Here is a 14,696-nt window from a genome sequence, read left to right on the forward strand (position 1 = left end):
CCACGCTTCGATGTATCCGGATGCACTTTTATTTGTTGTAACTTTATGTTTTTGTACTTGTTGTAACTTTATGTTTTTGTATTTGGTATAACTTTATGTTTTTGTATTTGGTATAACTTTATGTTTTTGTATCTTCACCAGTGGCTGTTTAAGGCCGTATATTGTATCTGGCTCTGTATGCAATGCATATGTCTGTATTTTATGTTTTTTTTCTCTGTATATAACTCATGTCCTCTAGCTGCATAGCTGTAAAAGGACATTTCTTCGGAAATAAATTGATATTAATAATAATAATAATAAAAAAACTAATGTTTAAAGTTCTAACATGCATACTGTATGTTAGAACGCTGCAGTACCCTGTGTAGGGTACTGCAGTGCGAGCTGTCTCGCTAGTAGCACTTCGACCACAAGTGCTCCAGAAGATAAAAGAATCAACGAGGACCTATCACAAGAGCATAGAAAAGGATTAATCGCTACATCTCTACATATGGTCCCTTGACTGGGGATTCATCAATGTAAAATTAGTGGTTGGAATTGCGTTAGGGACGAAGAAACAATGCACGCAAGAATTTTTTTTTATATCGATCAGATGGTGGGAATGGTATAAGGTAATATTACTTTGATTTGACTAAATAAAATAATAAATATATCAATATAATTTGGAAATGAAGCTACGTGGTGATAATCGATGGAATAATTTTTGAAATGAACTACTATTTTACTATGGGCAAAATGCAAAATTAATTAAGTGCTTTGATCAAATTCTAAACTTATAACAAAGCTGACGTTTCAAGATCCTTGCAGGATTAAGAGTACTGTATGCCTTTATGATGATATGAATATATCAGTTTACTGGTCGACAGTTCACAGTCGTATGAAAAATGACACGATAGTTAAATATAAAAACAAGCCTGGGCACAAGGATATTTAACTGCGCATGATGCATCCGAAATTTTTACCTATTAAAATGATCGGAAATATTCCGTGTCTAATTAATAGTTATCTAAAAAGATGACTATTGATCAAATAGGACACATTTTATAGCTTGGAATATCTGAGGTTCCTGTTTTACGTACTTGATGGCGAGCCTTGGACTTCAGGCTAAGTGTAAGGTACAGTCCCACTTAAAAATTTCGAATCACGTTTCAGTTTTCCTTAATTTTCAAAGTTTTTATTAAAATATGACCAACCTGTTTACCAATTCGGTTTTTATATATAATAGAAAATATTTTTATTAAAATTTTTCTATTATATATGGAAAAAAAATTAAATAATACTAGGAAAAATTTAAGAAATTTCTAAATATACTCGAGAATATTCCAGAAAGGTCTACGTAGAAGACCCCTGAATGTACTAGAACATTATAGAAGAATCATGAATGCTGTAGATCAGCGGTTCCCAACCTTTTTTAACTCGAGAACCACTTTCAACATAATATTTTTAAAGCAAATCACTAAGCTTATATTCTCTGAAATCATATAATATTTCTGAATTTTTATTATAAAATATTTTTAGCACATAATATTTCTGAATTTTTATTATAAAATATTTTTAGCACTACGTTTTTATAAGTGACATAGCATAATAATATAAATTATTATTAAGTATCATTTATACTCTGTAAAGCAGTTATTAATCAGTCCAAACTAGATTTAGATTTCAAACAGGCTAAGAAGTATAAAACTTGCTTCTTGTCAATTGGTGGCTGACCATCTGGTCTCTTGCTAAAACTATTAGCGGCAATTTTTGCCAATCTCTGTTCCCATTTCTATCAAAACCAGTGGTTCTGTTGCCATATCAGCCAAAGATAAACATGACTTGCTAGCATGCTATTTTTTTCCAACTCATGTATTGATGATCTTGGTAAATCACCTCAAACCATTCCCAGTACACTCCATTCAATGCCTCCTGTGGTCTTCTGTCAAATGGATGTCAGAAGGATTTTGGTGAATCTGATGCTAAGAAAGCTCCAGGTCCTGATGGTATTTCTCTACTTGTTCTCAAAATCTGAGCTCCTGAACTTACTTCTGTTCTTCGCCGCTTGTTCCACTTTCTTATTCCAAAGGTGTTTTTCCTTCTGCTTGGAAATTTGCTCATATCCAGCCAGTTCCTAAGGGGGAGAAATCCCTCCCATCCAATTATCGTCCCATTGCAATTACTGTACTTCTACTTTTTCTAAAGTAATGGAGAAATCAATTAACCACCAACTCTTAAACTATCTAGAAACATTCCGTCCGATCAACAATCACCAGTATGGATTCCGCCAGTGTCGATCCACTGGTGATATTTTGGCTTAAGTTATCTACCCATTTATGGACAAATTCAATGGAAAAGTTGGGTGAAACACAAGCAGTTGCTCTTGACATTTCCAAGCCTTTCGTTCGTGTTTGGCATAAAGGTCTTCTAAATAAGCTTCCATCCTATGGTTTTCCAGCTGTTTTTTGTAATTGGGTATCCAGTTTTATCTCTGACTGGTCACTGGTTAAGGGTAGACTGCTCTCTGTCTTCTAACTTCTCCATAATGCTGGTGTTCCCCCAAGATTCAGTTCTTTCTCGCATTCTTTTCCTCTTGAATTTTAATGACCTTCTTTCATTGACCGGAAATCCTATCCATAGTTTTGCCGATGATAGCAGATTGCATTCCACCTTCCAGTTTGAGAAATCTTGCCCTGCACAAACAGCTTCAACTTTTCGAATATCCAATACCAATTCCTTAAATGCCGATCTCCAGGTAATTCTCCAGTGGGGCAAAGACAACTTAGTTGATTTAAATCCTTCTAAAACCCAATCCTGTTTTATCTCGCACAAAGTATTCTTCTGCTCCTATGTTTATCTTCGATGATGCTCCGATTTCTAGACAAGATCGTGGGGATTACCCTGACTTCGAATCTTTCTTGGCATAAAGAATATTACAAATATTGCTTCATCCGCATCTAAAAAACTTGGTTTTCTCTTTTTCTCTTGTGGCGTTACTTTTCTTCCAAACTGTTGTTGACTCTGTAGAAATCGCAAATCCGGCCTACCACGGAATATTGTTCCCACATTGGGGGTGGTGCCACCAAAACATCTCTCAGGCTTCTAAATTCCATTCAAAAGAGGGCAGTTAGGTTAATTAATGTCTCATCTCTAACAAAAAAAAATTATGATATTAGGGTCACCCGTAAATATAATTTTTTTGATATTTACGGGTGACCGTAAATTGGAAACAATTTTTCCCGCTCTCTCTCTCTCAAAGCAATCCGAACACGTGCTGCAATCAGTCAACATCCTTTTACTGTCCAAGTTCAAACTCACAGAACCAACTTTTCTTCTTCCTCATTTATTCAACAAGTATCTTTTTTCAACTTTTCATCCTTCAACCTACGCACAGTACTAAGTACTATAGATTCTAAAAAAAAAAAAAAAAGAAAAAAAAAAAAAGTACCTGTACGTCCTTGAGAATCAAAAAAATTTAGTACGGAAAATATATTTATTTAACATGATATACTGTAAGATAGTAAAGTAATTATTAGAAATTGTGGGAAATGTGGTTTATTTCTCTGGTATTTCTTTACTTTTTATTATTTTACTTTGTTTATTATTAGTTATATTTTGTAGTTTACAATAATATACCTATGTAAATCTAAGCAGACGCCCTTATAGAATTTTTAGTGCGAACCCCCAGGGGTTCGCGAACCACCGCTGCTGTAGATGATTCTAGAATATTCTTGAAAGTTGACGTATTGTTTCAATATTACTGATGATTCTAGAGTGTTCTGTAATAATATAAATTGAGGAGTAAGGGCTAGTAACATGAAATCGAACACCTGTCATTCAGAAGAGTGTTTGATGTACGTTTTGTGTATTTATTGATGTACATGGCAAAAAATTAAGGAACTGGGTGTTGAAAAAAAGGGTTGTGCTATTGAAACTCTGTATAAAGAAAGTTATTCTAAGAGAAGTGTTGGCTCAAAAAACTGTTTTTCATTTAAACGAGTATAAACTACACTCGACGATTCATGGAGATTGGCATTTAAAGGACAACCCACAATCAGGACGACCGCACGTAACAACGGAAGCACAAGATTAGACCATAACACTGATTTATAAACTCAATCGACGACTTACTGCGGATGAAATCCGAGCTGAGTTCAACAGGAACAGAGAAACTCCCAAGTTTACATCCACTGTAAAACTTTGTTTTACAGTGGATGTAAACTTGGTCCGAAAACCTTTATTAAAACCGGGAAATCGACAGAAACGGCTGGCTTGGACTAACCGCAATGAACATTAGACAATTGAGGAGTTGAAAACTTACTGTGGACGGATGAACCCAAATTTGAAATTTTTAGATCCAAGCGGAGAGTTTATGAGAGAAGATCAACTTCAACTGAAAAAAGAATGGTGTCACATTGTTTAGTGCCTACAGTCAAGCACGGTGGCAGGTCTATCATGATCTGGGGTGGGTGACATCGTCAGAATAAAGAATTTAAGAAACGAAGGCTATAAAACATTCTTGAACACAGTACAATATCCTCTGTACTTCTACTTGCACTTTCACAATAGAAATTTTATATCGCAATGATCCAAAGCTCAGCTCTAAGCTATGCAAGGACTTTCTAGCAACTGAAGGACAAGAGGGGGTATTGCAAATTATGGTGTGGCCACCACAATCATCTGTCTTAAACCCAATAGAGCGTTTATGGGATCATCTAGCCCGTCAAGTCCGTGAATTCTGCCAATCTTCACAAAATTTATGGGAAACCTTGCAGGTTGCTTAGAATAATGAGTCAATTACAAAAGTCAATTATATATATTAGTCATTATAAATTAATCGTCACAATGCCAGATCTGTGTAAGGCAGTGATAAAATCTCGTGGAGAATATTTTGATGAAAATTTGATGATGTCGTTAATATTAATCGTTCAAATTTTTTTGCTGTAAATTTTTCGATGCTTAAAAAAATCCTAAAACACTTTGTAGTTGTTGTTTTTATATTAAACCTTACATTGTCATAACTAATTTCAAAAAAAAATTAACGAAAACTGTTGTCTTTCGCTGTGGGTCCAAACTTTTAGACAGAGTATATATTCTTTAGTATATACAGTTTTCGAGGCAATTTTGTGAATTTTAATATATGGTTTTTAGTATATACAGTATAGGCATTTTAGTATATACAGTTTTCGAGGTACTTTGTGCATTTTAGTCATGGTTATCTGAAGTTACTAACACTGAGCTTTAGCAGTTACATGATTTCGGCAGAACTGACTACTTAATATTCTTAATGTTAAGTTGCCTGCTATCCTTTCGCAAATATAGCAATTGAACCACATGAAATTTCTAATTCGTGCATCACAGACACTTCATGAGAATCAGACTCATTTTAAATAATATTCTTCTTACAATCACGCCATTCGGACCAACTGATGATGCTAAAAGAAGTCCAATGTTAGAAATCTTGATTCCTCCACGCTTTTATTTGTTTTAAATATTTTTAATTTCCACAATGGCTAATTGTTGGGAGAATTTTTTTCCCCAGGCGATTCCAATTAATGTATTTTTAATTTTCCTTGTTTTCAACTCTTCAGTACATTAAACCGTTAGGTTAGGAGATACAGTTCGTAAACATATTTAAAATTAATGCTAATTTATTTAATATTTTGACTGACCTATTTATTGTAAACAAGCATTCACCATTCCTGCAAGGGCACCATTTGTTTAACTATAATCCCTTAAAAGCAACGGTTATTTATAGACAGTTATGCTTTTCAACGGGATTAAATATTGCATTAACTAAGAGAATTTTCAAGTTATCTAGAAATACTTACATGCTTCCACTTGTTTTATTAAATTTATGTGTTCATTGAAGGAATTAATAAGATACAGAACGTCCAGTTTTGAGTAATCTCCTAGTCCAGTGTTGTTTGTCGAAGGTCGTACTGCGTTGGAACGGCTTGATCCGCAAACGGCAAGCACTTTCTTAGCAAGAGCATTTATTTGTTGATCAAGATTCGTTATGTGTTCTTGTTGCTTGAGTCTGTGTGCCAGGTCAATCCTCTTATGGTCCTCTTGCATCTACAGAAGCAAGAACAGTTGAAAATTTCATTAATCTAAATTCCATGAAGCACGTACAGACATTTTTAAGTGGAGATGGCGAAAGAAACAAAACAATACAAAGTTCTGTTTATATTTCGGTGTGACCAACTATTGTTTTCTCAATAATTAAAGAGATAAGTCACTTTTACTGCGGTGGCACTCTACAAGCAATCATATTTAAATTATTAATTGAATGCCTACTATCTATTCATTTCATATTTACTTTTTTTTAAGCTTTACTATTTGCATTATTCTATCATATAAGCTTTAGTCTGTACACATCACAATTCTAATATTTAATGCTATTCGCAAACGCAAAACGTTAAGCAAACGGTTTTGCTTTCTTCTTTTTTTGAAATATGATGACATTTCGGACAGAATTTTGCTTCATTTTAATATTGTAGTTGAATGTGCACAGTGCCAAGCTTAATCCACACGTGTAACATCTGCATTTGTTTCCCCTTTTCGATTGAAGTTCAGTTTTTCTCTGCTTAATTTCGCATTTAATCGCCGTGACTGGCTATAAAAACAAAGCAGCAACCTAAACACAGAAGAAACCGAATGCTCGGAAATAAGAAAACTGTTAGTCTTAATGGAGAAAGTTTTGAACAACTGTGGCCTAGATAGCAATGACAGAGTTAAGTTAGCATTATACGATTTATATGGGGAAATTCTACAATGCGAAAGTCTCTTAAAATGGAAAGATAACATATCTGTTATGGACAATGCGAATGGATCATCTAAGCATCATTATTCGTACTTAAATAAATGAATTTTATACTTATAGACCGAAAAAATTACACAGGATCAGAGTTAGAGGCTGCAAGAATTACCGTATTTTGGAATAAGGTAATTTGATCACATTGCATTTGTTATGCTGTGGTTACCACCAGTGGCTTAGCCAGAGTATGGTCAGCTCAGCAGGTACAGTACATTGTACCCCTTGACGCCGAAATCTGGTATTGTGGCGCTTTTCAATGGCTCAACTGGCGCCTTTTTTTTTGTGAATGTACCTGCTGAAAAAACATTCTACTTAAGTCACTTTTCTACTGTTGTGCCTTTTATGTTCGCTGTACTAGTGGATGTCATACATTTACCTAAAAAAGTCTTGCAGCATCTTGTTTAATAATTTGAAATTAATTCGAACATTAAGTGGATTATGACAGCAAAATTTTCACTTAATTGGACTCCTTCAAATATTATAATTATGCAATATCTGAAATACATTTAATATTCATTTGAAGCTCAAACCCGCTAACGGTACCACATTTAAAATTTATTTATGGAACCTTTATGGCAAAGTGGCTTATCATCCATTTCAAAAAGTCTCGGTTCAATTCTCGAAGCTTCCCCACCCGCGTATTCATCCATTGCAGAACTCAACATCCAAAAGAAGAAATAATAGTTATAACTAAAATTGAAAATGATTATCAAAAATAAGCAAAATACATAGGCTCCATCGCATTACAGTCTGTCTCGTATGCATTATTTTTCAATACAAAAGAACAATTATGATTATTTTTACCTTTTCTAACTTGAGCACCTTCTTCGTTACTTCTTCGTATCCCTTGAAGAGGTCTTTATAATCCAGAGGTGCGCTCTTCTTAGCTGAAAGACAACACATCATCACACCATAACTGTAAAAAACAGGATGATTCAAAACTTTTCCGACAAGCTTAGGAAATGTGATGTTGGTGATTAATAATAGAAACGAAAACTTCTTGTTAATATAAAGCTTTTTTTAATTAGCAAGTGTCGAAATGTCCACATTTCTGCATCATTTCCACATTCCTGTCTCCTAAACTGTCTCCATCCTGCAGACAGTTTAGGAGACAGGATGCTCAAATAGCTTGCCCTAAGTAGACGCCTCAGTCCTAAATATATTAGATGTTTTAGGCGTGTTCAAATGTGAAAATCTGAAGAATTTAGGTCTCAAGGGAGGCGGATCACATAAATGATTGTTTGGGTGCTTCTTATTTGACTAGAAAAATTACGACGTTTGGAAATTAAGTTCCTGGATCGAGTCCATGTACAATCATGATAGTTTGCGCGGTAGCACAGTGGTATGGTCACCGTCCTCCCCACACCGGGTGGAAAAGGCTGGGGTTCGAATCCCGTCGATGACGCGAGGAACTTTAATGGGATTTTATCACTCCGTGGCTGAGTTAGTCGGTCTCAGGCGTAGATTGCAAGGTTTTTCCCCCAGAAACTGGGGTTTTTCGTCCAGAAAACAGAAAAATCGACCATAGAACACACGCAATTAACAGACATAAGGCACAGCACGGTAGATGAATTTAATTATTCGGGTGGCCTAAATATAATAGTTTGGGGTTTTTTTGTACAATCACGATATGCCGTGATGGCAGACTTATGCAAATGTTTTCCTTTACAAGCTAACTTGCGTATGGCAAGTCGTTAGAGATAATGTTTTGTTCAAGGCATAATCATTTTGTGTGATGGAGCAAAGATAGAAAACAATTTGTTTCAATTTGCATAAAAGTGCGGAACCTACGAATTGGTAAAACAACTGTATGGTAACGATCTCTGTTTCGAGGTTGTTTTTCACTAGTTAACAAGATCTCAGAATGGCCGTGAGGATCGCAAGGACGATTAGGGAAATGAAACGCTTTATTTGAACAGGGTTCTCAGAAGTTCTTCAGGGTTTTCTGAAGACTCTTCTCTGTGTGGCGCACTATGGACATAGATGCCGATGGGCGAAAAAAAAACCAACCAACACTTCTCTGTAAGGCAGACTGGGAACTGGCAGGTCTTCACTGTATAGCAACGAAGCAATAGAGGACTGTATGTTAGGATACATAGTAACTTTTCGATGGGCGGACATTTTAAAGTATAAGCAACTAAGGCCACATATTCCCATGTTTATTTCTGAATTGGAAATATGTACATTATGGGGGTCTGTAAAAAATGACTAGTGTTCTGTGGTAGATTTTCTGCTTGCTGGACGAAAAACCCGAGTTTCCCGGAGGAAAAACCCTGCTACCCTCGCCTGAGAACGACTGACTCAGCCACGTTGTTTACTTGTGAGACCATCTGAAGGCCACTGCTTATTCCATACCAAGTGACAACATTGAAATGTTCCACCAGCGCATGGAACAAGGCTGCCAGCAATTCCGACAGACACCTAGAAATTTCGAGTGGGTGAGGAGGTCTATGATACGACATTTACAAGCTTGTATTCAGGCGCACGATGGTCATTTTCAGCATTTTTTTGTAAACGCGAGCAGATAGTTGCTGGAACACAAAAATGGCTGTAATTTGAAAACAGAGCAAAATCAGACCTGTGTTTACTTGAACTTTTTTATTGCTTTTAGGTCCTTAAGCCATCTCTGAAGTGGGTCTCACATGTTTTGATACACCCTGTATATTAGAAATGTGCAGCAGAATTTATCTAAACAAATAATCATTCCATTTGAAGACAATAAAGCACTCAAAACCTACGTCGATATCATGTTTATTTCTGAACTGGAAATATGTACATTATGGGGGGGTCAAACGTTACATGGTATTTTCTTACACTTCTTTCGGTGACAGCTGTCTTTGCAAAATCACCGTCGTAAAATATCACCTCGGTCACAAATAATCGTTCTTTTTAAATAACTGTCAGTGATATTCATTATGAAATTTCCGTACAATGAAATGATTATGCGCCCCAAGAAAGTTCGCTGTAACAGGATTTTACTGTATTAAGTTTAGTTAAATTGTTCGTCGAAACTACCACAGAAGTTAAATGTATAATATTTAATTAAATATATACAGGGTATATCTTTAATTAAACGAACTCCTCTAATCTATGTGGTCTTCCCGGCATATAAACAGAAAGTAATCAATTTATTATTTATATTAATAGACACACAAACCTTTGCAAGATTTCCCATCAGGCTGTAACGTAAACCCCTCAGGACAGAAGCAGCGGTAACTTCCGGGAATGTTCCAACATTTTTCGCACTCCACTTGTTTCGTCTGGCATTCGTCAACATCTAGAATAATGGTGGAATTCAGAAAACAACAAGCATCAAATTTAACTTCGTCTCGGAGGGAACATGTGATTATTCAAAAGGCGAAGAAAAGAACGGTCTGATTCAAACGATGTAGAATGCAATGAGTACTTTATAATGTAGAAATCAGAATACAAAATAAGAAAATAAGCATATATTGATTACAAATGAAATAGTGGGAATTTGCAATGCATTTTGAGTAGTATAGAGGCCGACACATTATCTTCCTGTATTGTGTAAAAAGAATCTAGAGTAGAAGTTCCGGAACTTTCATATCTTGTGCCCCCCTAAATATTTTATAAAATTTTAAGTCCACCCCTCTCAAAACAAGTGCAAATAAGGTGTTTTGACATAAAAAAGTACACTTCAATGAATTTAATCTCAAAAACTGGAATAATATACGCTTCATACCTGGATTAATGGGGTGGATGCGACTACCTCTAGAAACATATCATACCGCGAATGTAAATTTGAAATGGTCACTCTAAGCTAAAAAAGTGCTTCATACAAACAACGCGCCCCCAACACACCCACCATGTCCGGTCCCCCAGGGGCGTGCTGCCCACTTTGGTAAACTTTGGTCTAGAATGTATTATCCTATCTCAAATAACTGGTACTTTATTTTTCGAAATCTCCACCATGGTTTAAGCATTTATTCTATCTGTACATCGAGGTTATTATTATTATTTTTAATCCTGATCTTAAAATCCTTTGCGTTGATGCTTGGCAACGCAGGTTGACGGTTTCTTTCGCCTGATCGAGGTGTGAAATCAACGTCCTGCCGTATCATTTTTCAATCTTGCAGAAGCATGAAAATCACAAGGCTGCAATTCCGAACTGTACCCAGGATGCTTAATCACTTTCCAGTGTAATTTCTGAATGGCTGCCATAACAGTAGTCGTGTAACAAAATGACACCATCAGTCAAAACATAAGGGTCTATTGTTTTTCACAGATCAATTCTGCGGGCTTGCGCTTAATTTTGTGAGTTGACTATTTCAACTCTACACATAAAAAGCGAAGCAGATCCACGTGAGAATTGCCTTGGAACTGTGCTAATATCAACTACAAAAAACCTTCTTAATGCTTTCGAAACTTTTGAAATTCTTTGAAGATGGAGATGACTGATGTATCTTCTGTAAGCCTATGTCTGTTATTTTCTGGTCTAGAGTGCCTGCACCATGTCTCATCCACAGTCACTATACCATCCAAGAAGTCAGTTCCTTCATCTTCATATCGTTAGGCACTACAGGTACAATCACGTTCACAAACGTTTCTATATCCAACATCCAAAAGTACCAGTCGTCACGACGGTTTATGTCCCCTCTCCATAGGTGAACCCTCGCGGATAGCACAGTGGCTATAACCGCCGTCTTCCAACACCATGTGGAAAAATCCCGAGTTCGAATCCCATCAATGATGCAAAGAATTTTTATAGGTTTCTTCATAACGTGGCTGAGTTAGTCGGTCACAGACGATGAATGTTTGTTTTTTCTATCCCAGAAGCTCATATTTTTCGTCCAGCAAACGGGCAAACCGACTACAGGATACACGCAATTTATAGATGTAACAAGCCTCATAGTCTTGGTTGCTTTGGGCTCTAACACATACATAAGTAATGAAGTTCAGTCAAATTCGTTTTAAAATGTTCCCTACAGATACAGAAGTTTTTTAAACTTTATTACAAGTAAATTACAATTTTAAAACTTTATTATTATTTTTTTTTAAACTTTATTGCACGCCGCACAGCGTATCAAAGAGAAAAATGTCTCAATACTTCCCTGTTCGATAAGAACCATTTTAAACAGTGTAAGGCATTTCGAAGGAGGTTACGTAACCCACAAAACCTATAAATGGTCCTCCTCAGTATCGCACGAAGTGATTCCAAGAAATGATGACGTGTAACAACAAATCTTTCAGGTTTGAAGGATGCAATCCGTCGGGAGTTAGTGAACATTCCATCGGAAATTTGAAGACAGAACATATTCTGTGCAGAACAGAATACCCAGTCTTGATTACTAATTAGAAAATGGTGGACATGTCGACATTTGATCGTCAATAAAGATTGGTGAAAAATTTACCTTCGGTGGTATTTTTGTAAATTAATCAATTTGTGCGTTCCTGGTGGTCAAATTTTGAACTACCTTTTATAAACCCCTCACATATACTGATTACAATGCAAAATTCTTTTCGATACGATCTATAATTATTAATTTTTAAAACTATCCTGCAGTTGAAAGTGTGTTTCTCGTATTATGCTATACTTACCAATTTCACAAGTTTTGCCCTTCCAACCCGCTGGACACGAACAGGTGTCTGGTTTCGTGCAAAATCCTCCGTTATGACATTTATAAGTACACAGAGCTGGAACAGAAACAGAAAGCATATTTACTACGGAAAATCGAAAAATAAAATCATACAGAGAGAGAGAGAGAGAGAGAGAGAAACTCACCTTTCCTGCAGTCGTGAGATACTGGCAGAGACTGGGCCCATCCAGGACAACAAGAAGACTTTGTTTCAGTGAAGGTGGTCATTTTCTGCACGTTTCGGTAGGCTAGTTCATAAAACACCCTAAGAGAAAGTGAATGCAAGAAAAAAGTTGCTTTAATTTCATGTTTTTTTTAGGAGAGAGAGCGAGAGAGAGCGAGAGAGAGAGAGAGAGAGAGAGAGAGAGAGAGAGAGAGAGAGAGAACTTCTCTTACCTGTACGACGGGCAATATTGATGTGGATTATTTTCACAGGGACGAAGAAATGTTTGAAAAGTGGGTTTACAGTAACTTTCTCGTTGTGTTAAGGGTTTCACTAGAACTTTGCTATGGAAACACACGTGCCTTCTGAAAGAAATCATAGAACAAGAAAATAATAGCTGGAAATGATATGAAAAATTTTAACTGGTACTGAATTGCCTGTGAAAATGGACAGTTCAGAACCAAATCATGAGGCTTTTTTAATAGACAATATATGAGACACCACTAATGTGCTGTAGTGAAACTGAGAAGTTTTACTAAATATTATGGAATGTAGGAAACTTACATATTCATATGTTCTTAAGACACTGAATGTGTCTTAAGAACCGGGCACTAGGAAAGGAAAGCAGTTGACATTACATGAATGATTTCTCTCGATATGTTATTTTCTTTCCTTTTCAGATTCTGTGATGGTGTAACTGCAGGATTTCAGTTTATGTTTAATGAACTTTTAATGCTATTCACTGTCCAACAAGTTGCTTGGTTTTCTTCATCTACTAATCCGCATATCTTGAAGGGAGACACCCCTCAGGATATTTGGGAGACACCCACATATCTGAAAGCAGGTTAATGGCACGGAAACACAATTTTATTGCAGAAATTACTAACCTTGAAGAGACGCCACCAAACATAAAACCTGTTAAAGCGATGGAAAATCCAATGCACTTACTCAGTAAATTTACATTAACCTGTTTTCCAATAAACAGGATGACTTCGGCAAGCTCATATAGCTATATTAGGATCAGCCTTTAGTGAATATCATGGAATCCATCTGGCGACTAAGGCCAGAGTTTCAAACAGACATATAGTATGCTTGTTTAAGTATTTAGTGATATCAATGATGTTTGTGGTCGAGAAATTCCTCTTAAAATAGCGGACAAATCTCCATTTGGAGGCATCTAAAAGAAAGAGGAGGCGGTGGGGAGTAGTGTTATGGAATAAGTTTTTCGAAGTCAATGGTATATCACGTCACGTTAGGTAAGGCATTTTAAAGATAATCCTTGCAGAACCTACACATGAAGGAACCACATCCTGAAAGATGATATTTATCTACTCGAATTCCTCTCTTGGAAGCAAGTAGGCCAGTAACTGGATAGCACCCGATGTGCGGATAAAGCCCACTTTCGTCTTCACGGACAGACTGAAGCAATGAAATACTCGAACTTTTAAAACACCCGAATAAAACACTAGTATTTAAAAGGCCTGCATGCAGGAGAGGAAAATGCCAACCAGTCATCAGCAAATGGCTTGAAGACCGCATTAACAACAGTGCCATTGCATAGCCATAACCAGCATGTTCACTATACGTTGATCCTTTGAATTTGGCTATGGGATTACCTAAGTCAAAGATGTAGGTGTCCAGTAAATCTCATTTGGCATAAAGGACACATCAAACTCATATTGGCAGCATAACTCTACAATAATTAAGGAGTTCTTATATGTGGCTGCCAAAGAATGGGTAGTGAATAACTTTGAACAACCACTGAAGCAAAGTGTTCACCATGAATTGTCAGATTTGCAATTCAGCAAGTAAACAATGTCAACCATCTTTGGTTTCCTGGCCTAAAATACGTTCATTGGGCAATTATTGTATCTAAAGTAGTTTTGTGTTTGACTGTCTCTCCATTCAGACTTGGTTCTTTAAAATTATCAAGTAAACTTTTTTCGGGGGATTAGATGACGCTACTAAGTCCTAAAATGTTAAGGAACTGTTTTAGCATACTACACCATGCCTACATGACCTACTTGGCGAAGAGAGTGAGAAATTATGCAGGTATGATTGCCAGGATCAGTCCAGCAGACTGGGTGCTCAAAAGAAAGACCCTGACAATCACATACTGTGCAATATTCCTATCTGT

The 14,696-nt window shown here is 36.3% G+C and overlaps 1 protein-coding gene across 1 annotated transcript in view; it reads right to left on the reverse strand.

Moving 5' to 3' along the window:
* LOC150087238 (uncharacterized) overlaps positions 1-14,696 on the reverse strand; it is a 48,374-nt gene that overhangs the window by 5,574 nt on the left and 28,104 nt on the right. The window contains exons 3-8 of the mRNA XM_090372418.1: positions 12,793-12,924; positions 12,543-12,661; positions 12,359-12,454; positions 9,954-10,073; positions 7,601-7,683; positions 5,808-6,054 (exon numbers count right to left, since the gene is read on the reverse strand). Of these exons, the coding sequence (XP_090228544.1) occupies positions 5,808-6,054; positions 7,601-7,683; positions 9,954-10,073; positions 12,359-12,454; positions 12,543-12,661; positions 12,793-12,924 (797 nt within the window). The remainder of the gene's footprint in view (positions 1-5,807; positions 6,055-7,600; positions 7,684-9,953; positions 10,074-12,358; positions 12,455-12,542; positions 12,662-12,792; positions 12,925-14,696) is intronic.

The sequence above is a fragment of the Mastigoproctus giganteus genome, chromosome 4 (assembly GCF_048544385.1).
Source record: "Mastigoproctus giganteus isolate SK-2022 chromosome 4, ASM4854438v1, whole genome shotgun sequence".
In the NCBI taxonomy this organism is placed as follows: Eukaryota; Metazoa; Arthropoda; class Arachnida; order Uropygi; family Thelyphonidae; genus Mastigoproctus; species Mastigoproctus giganteus.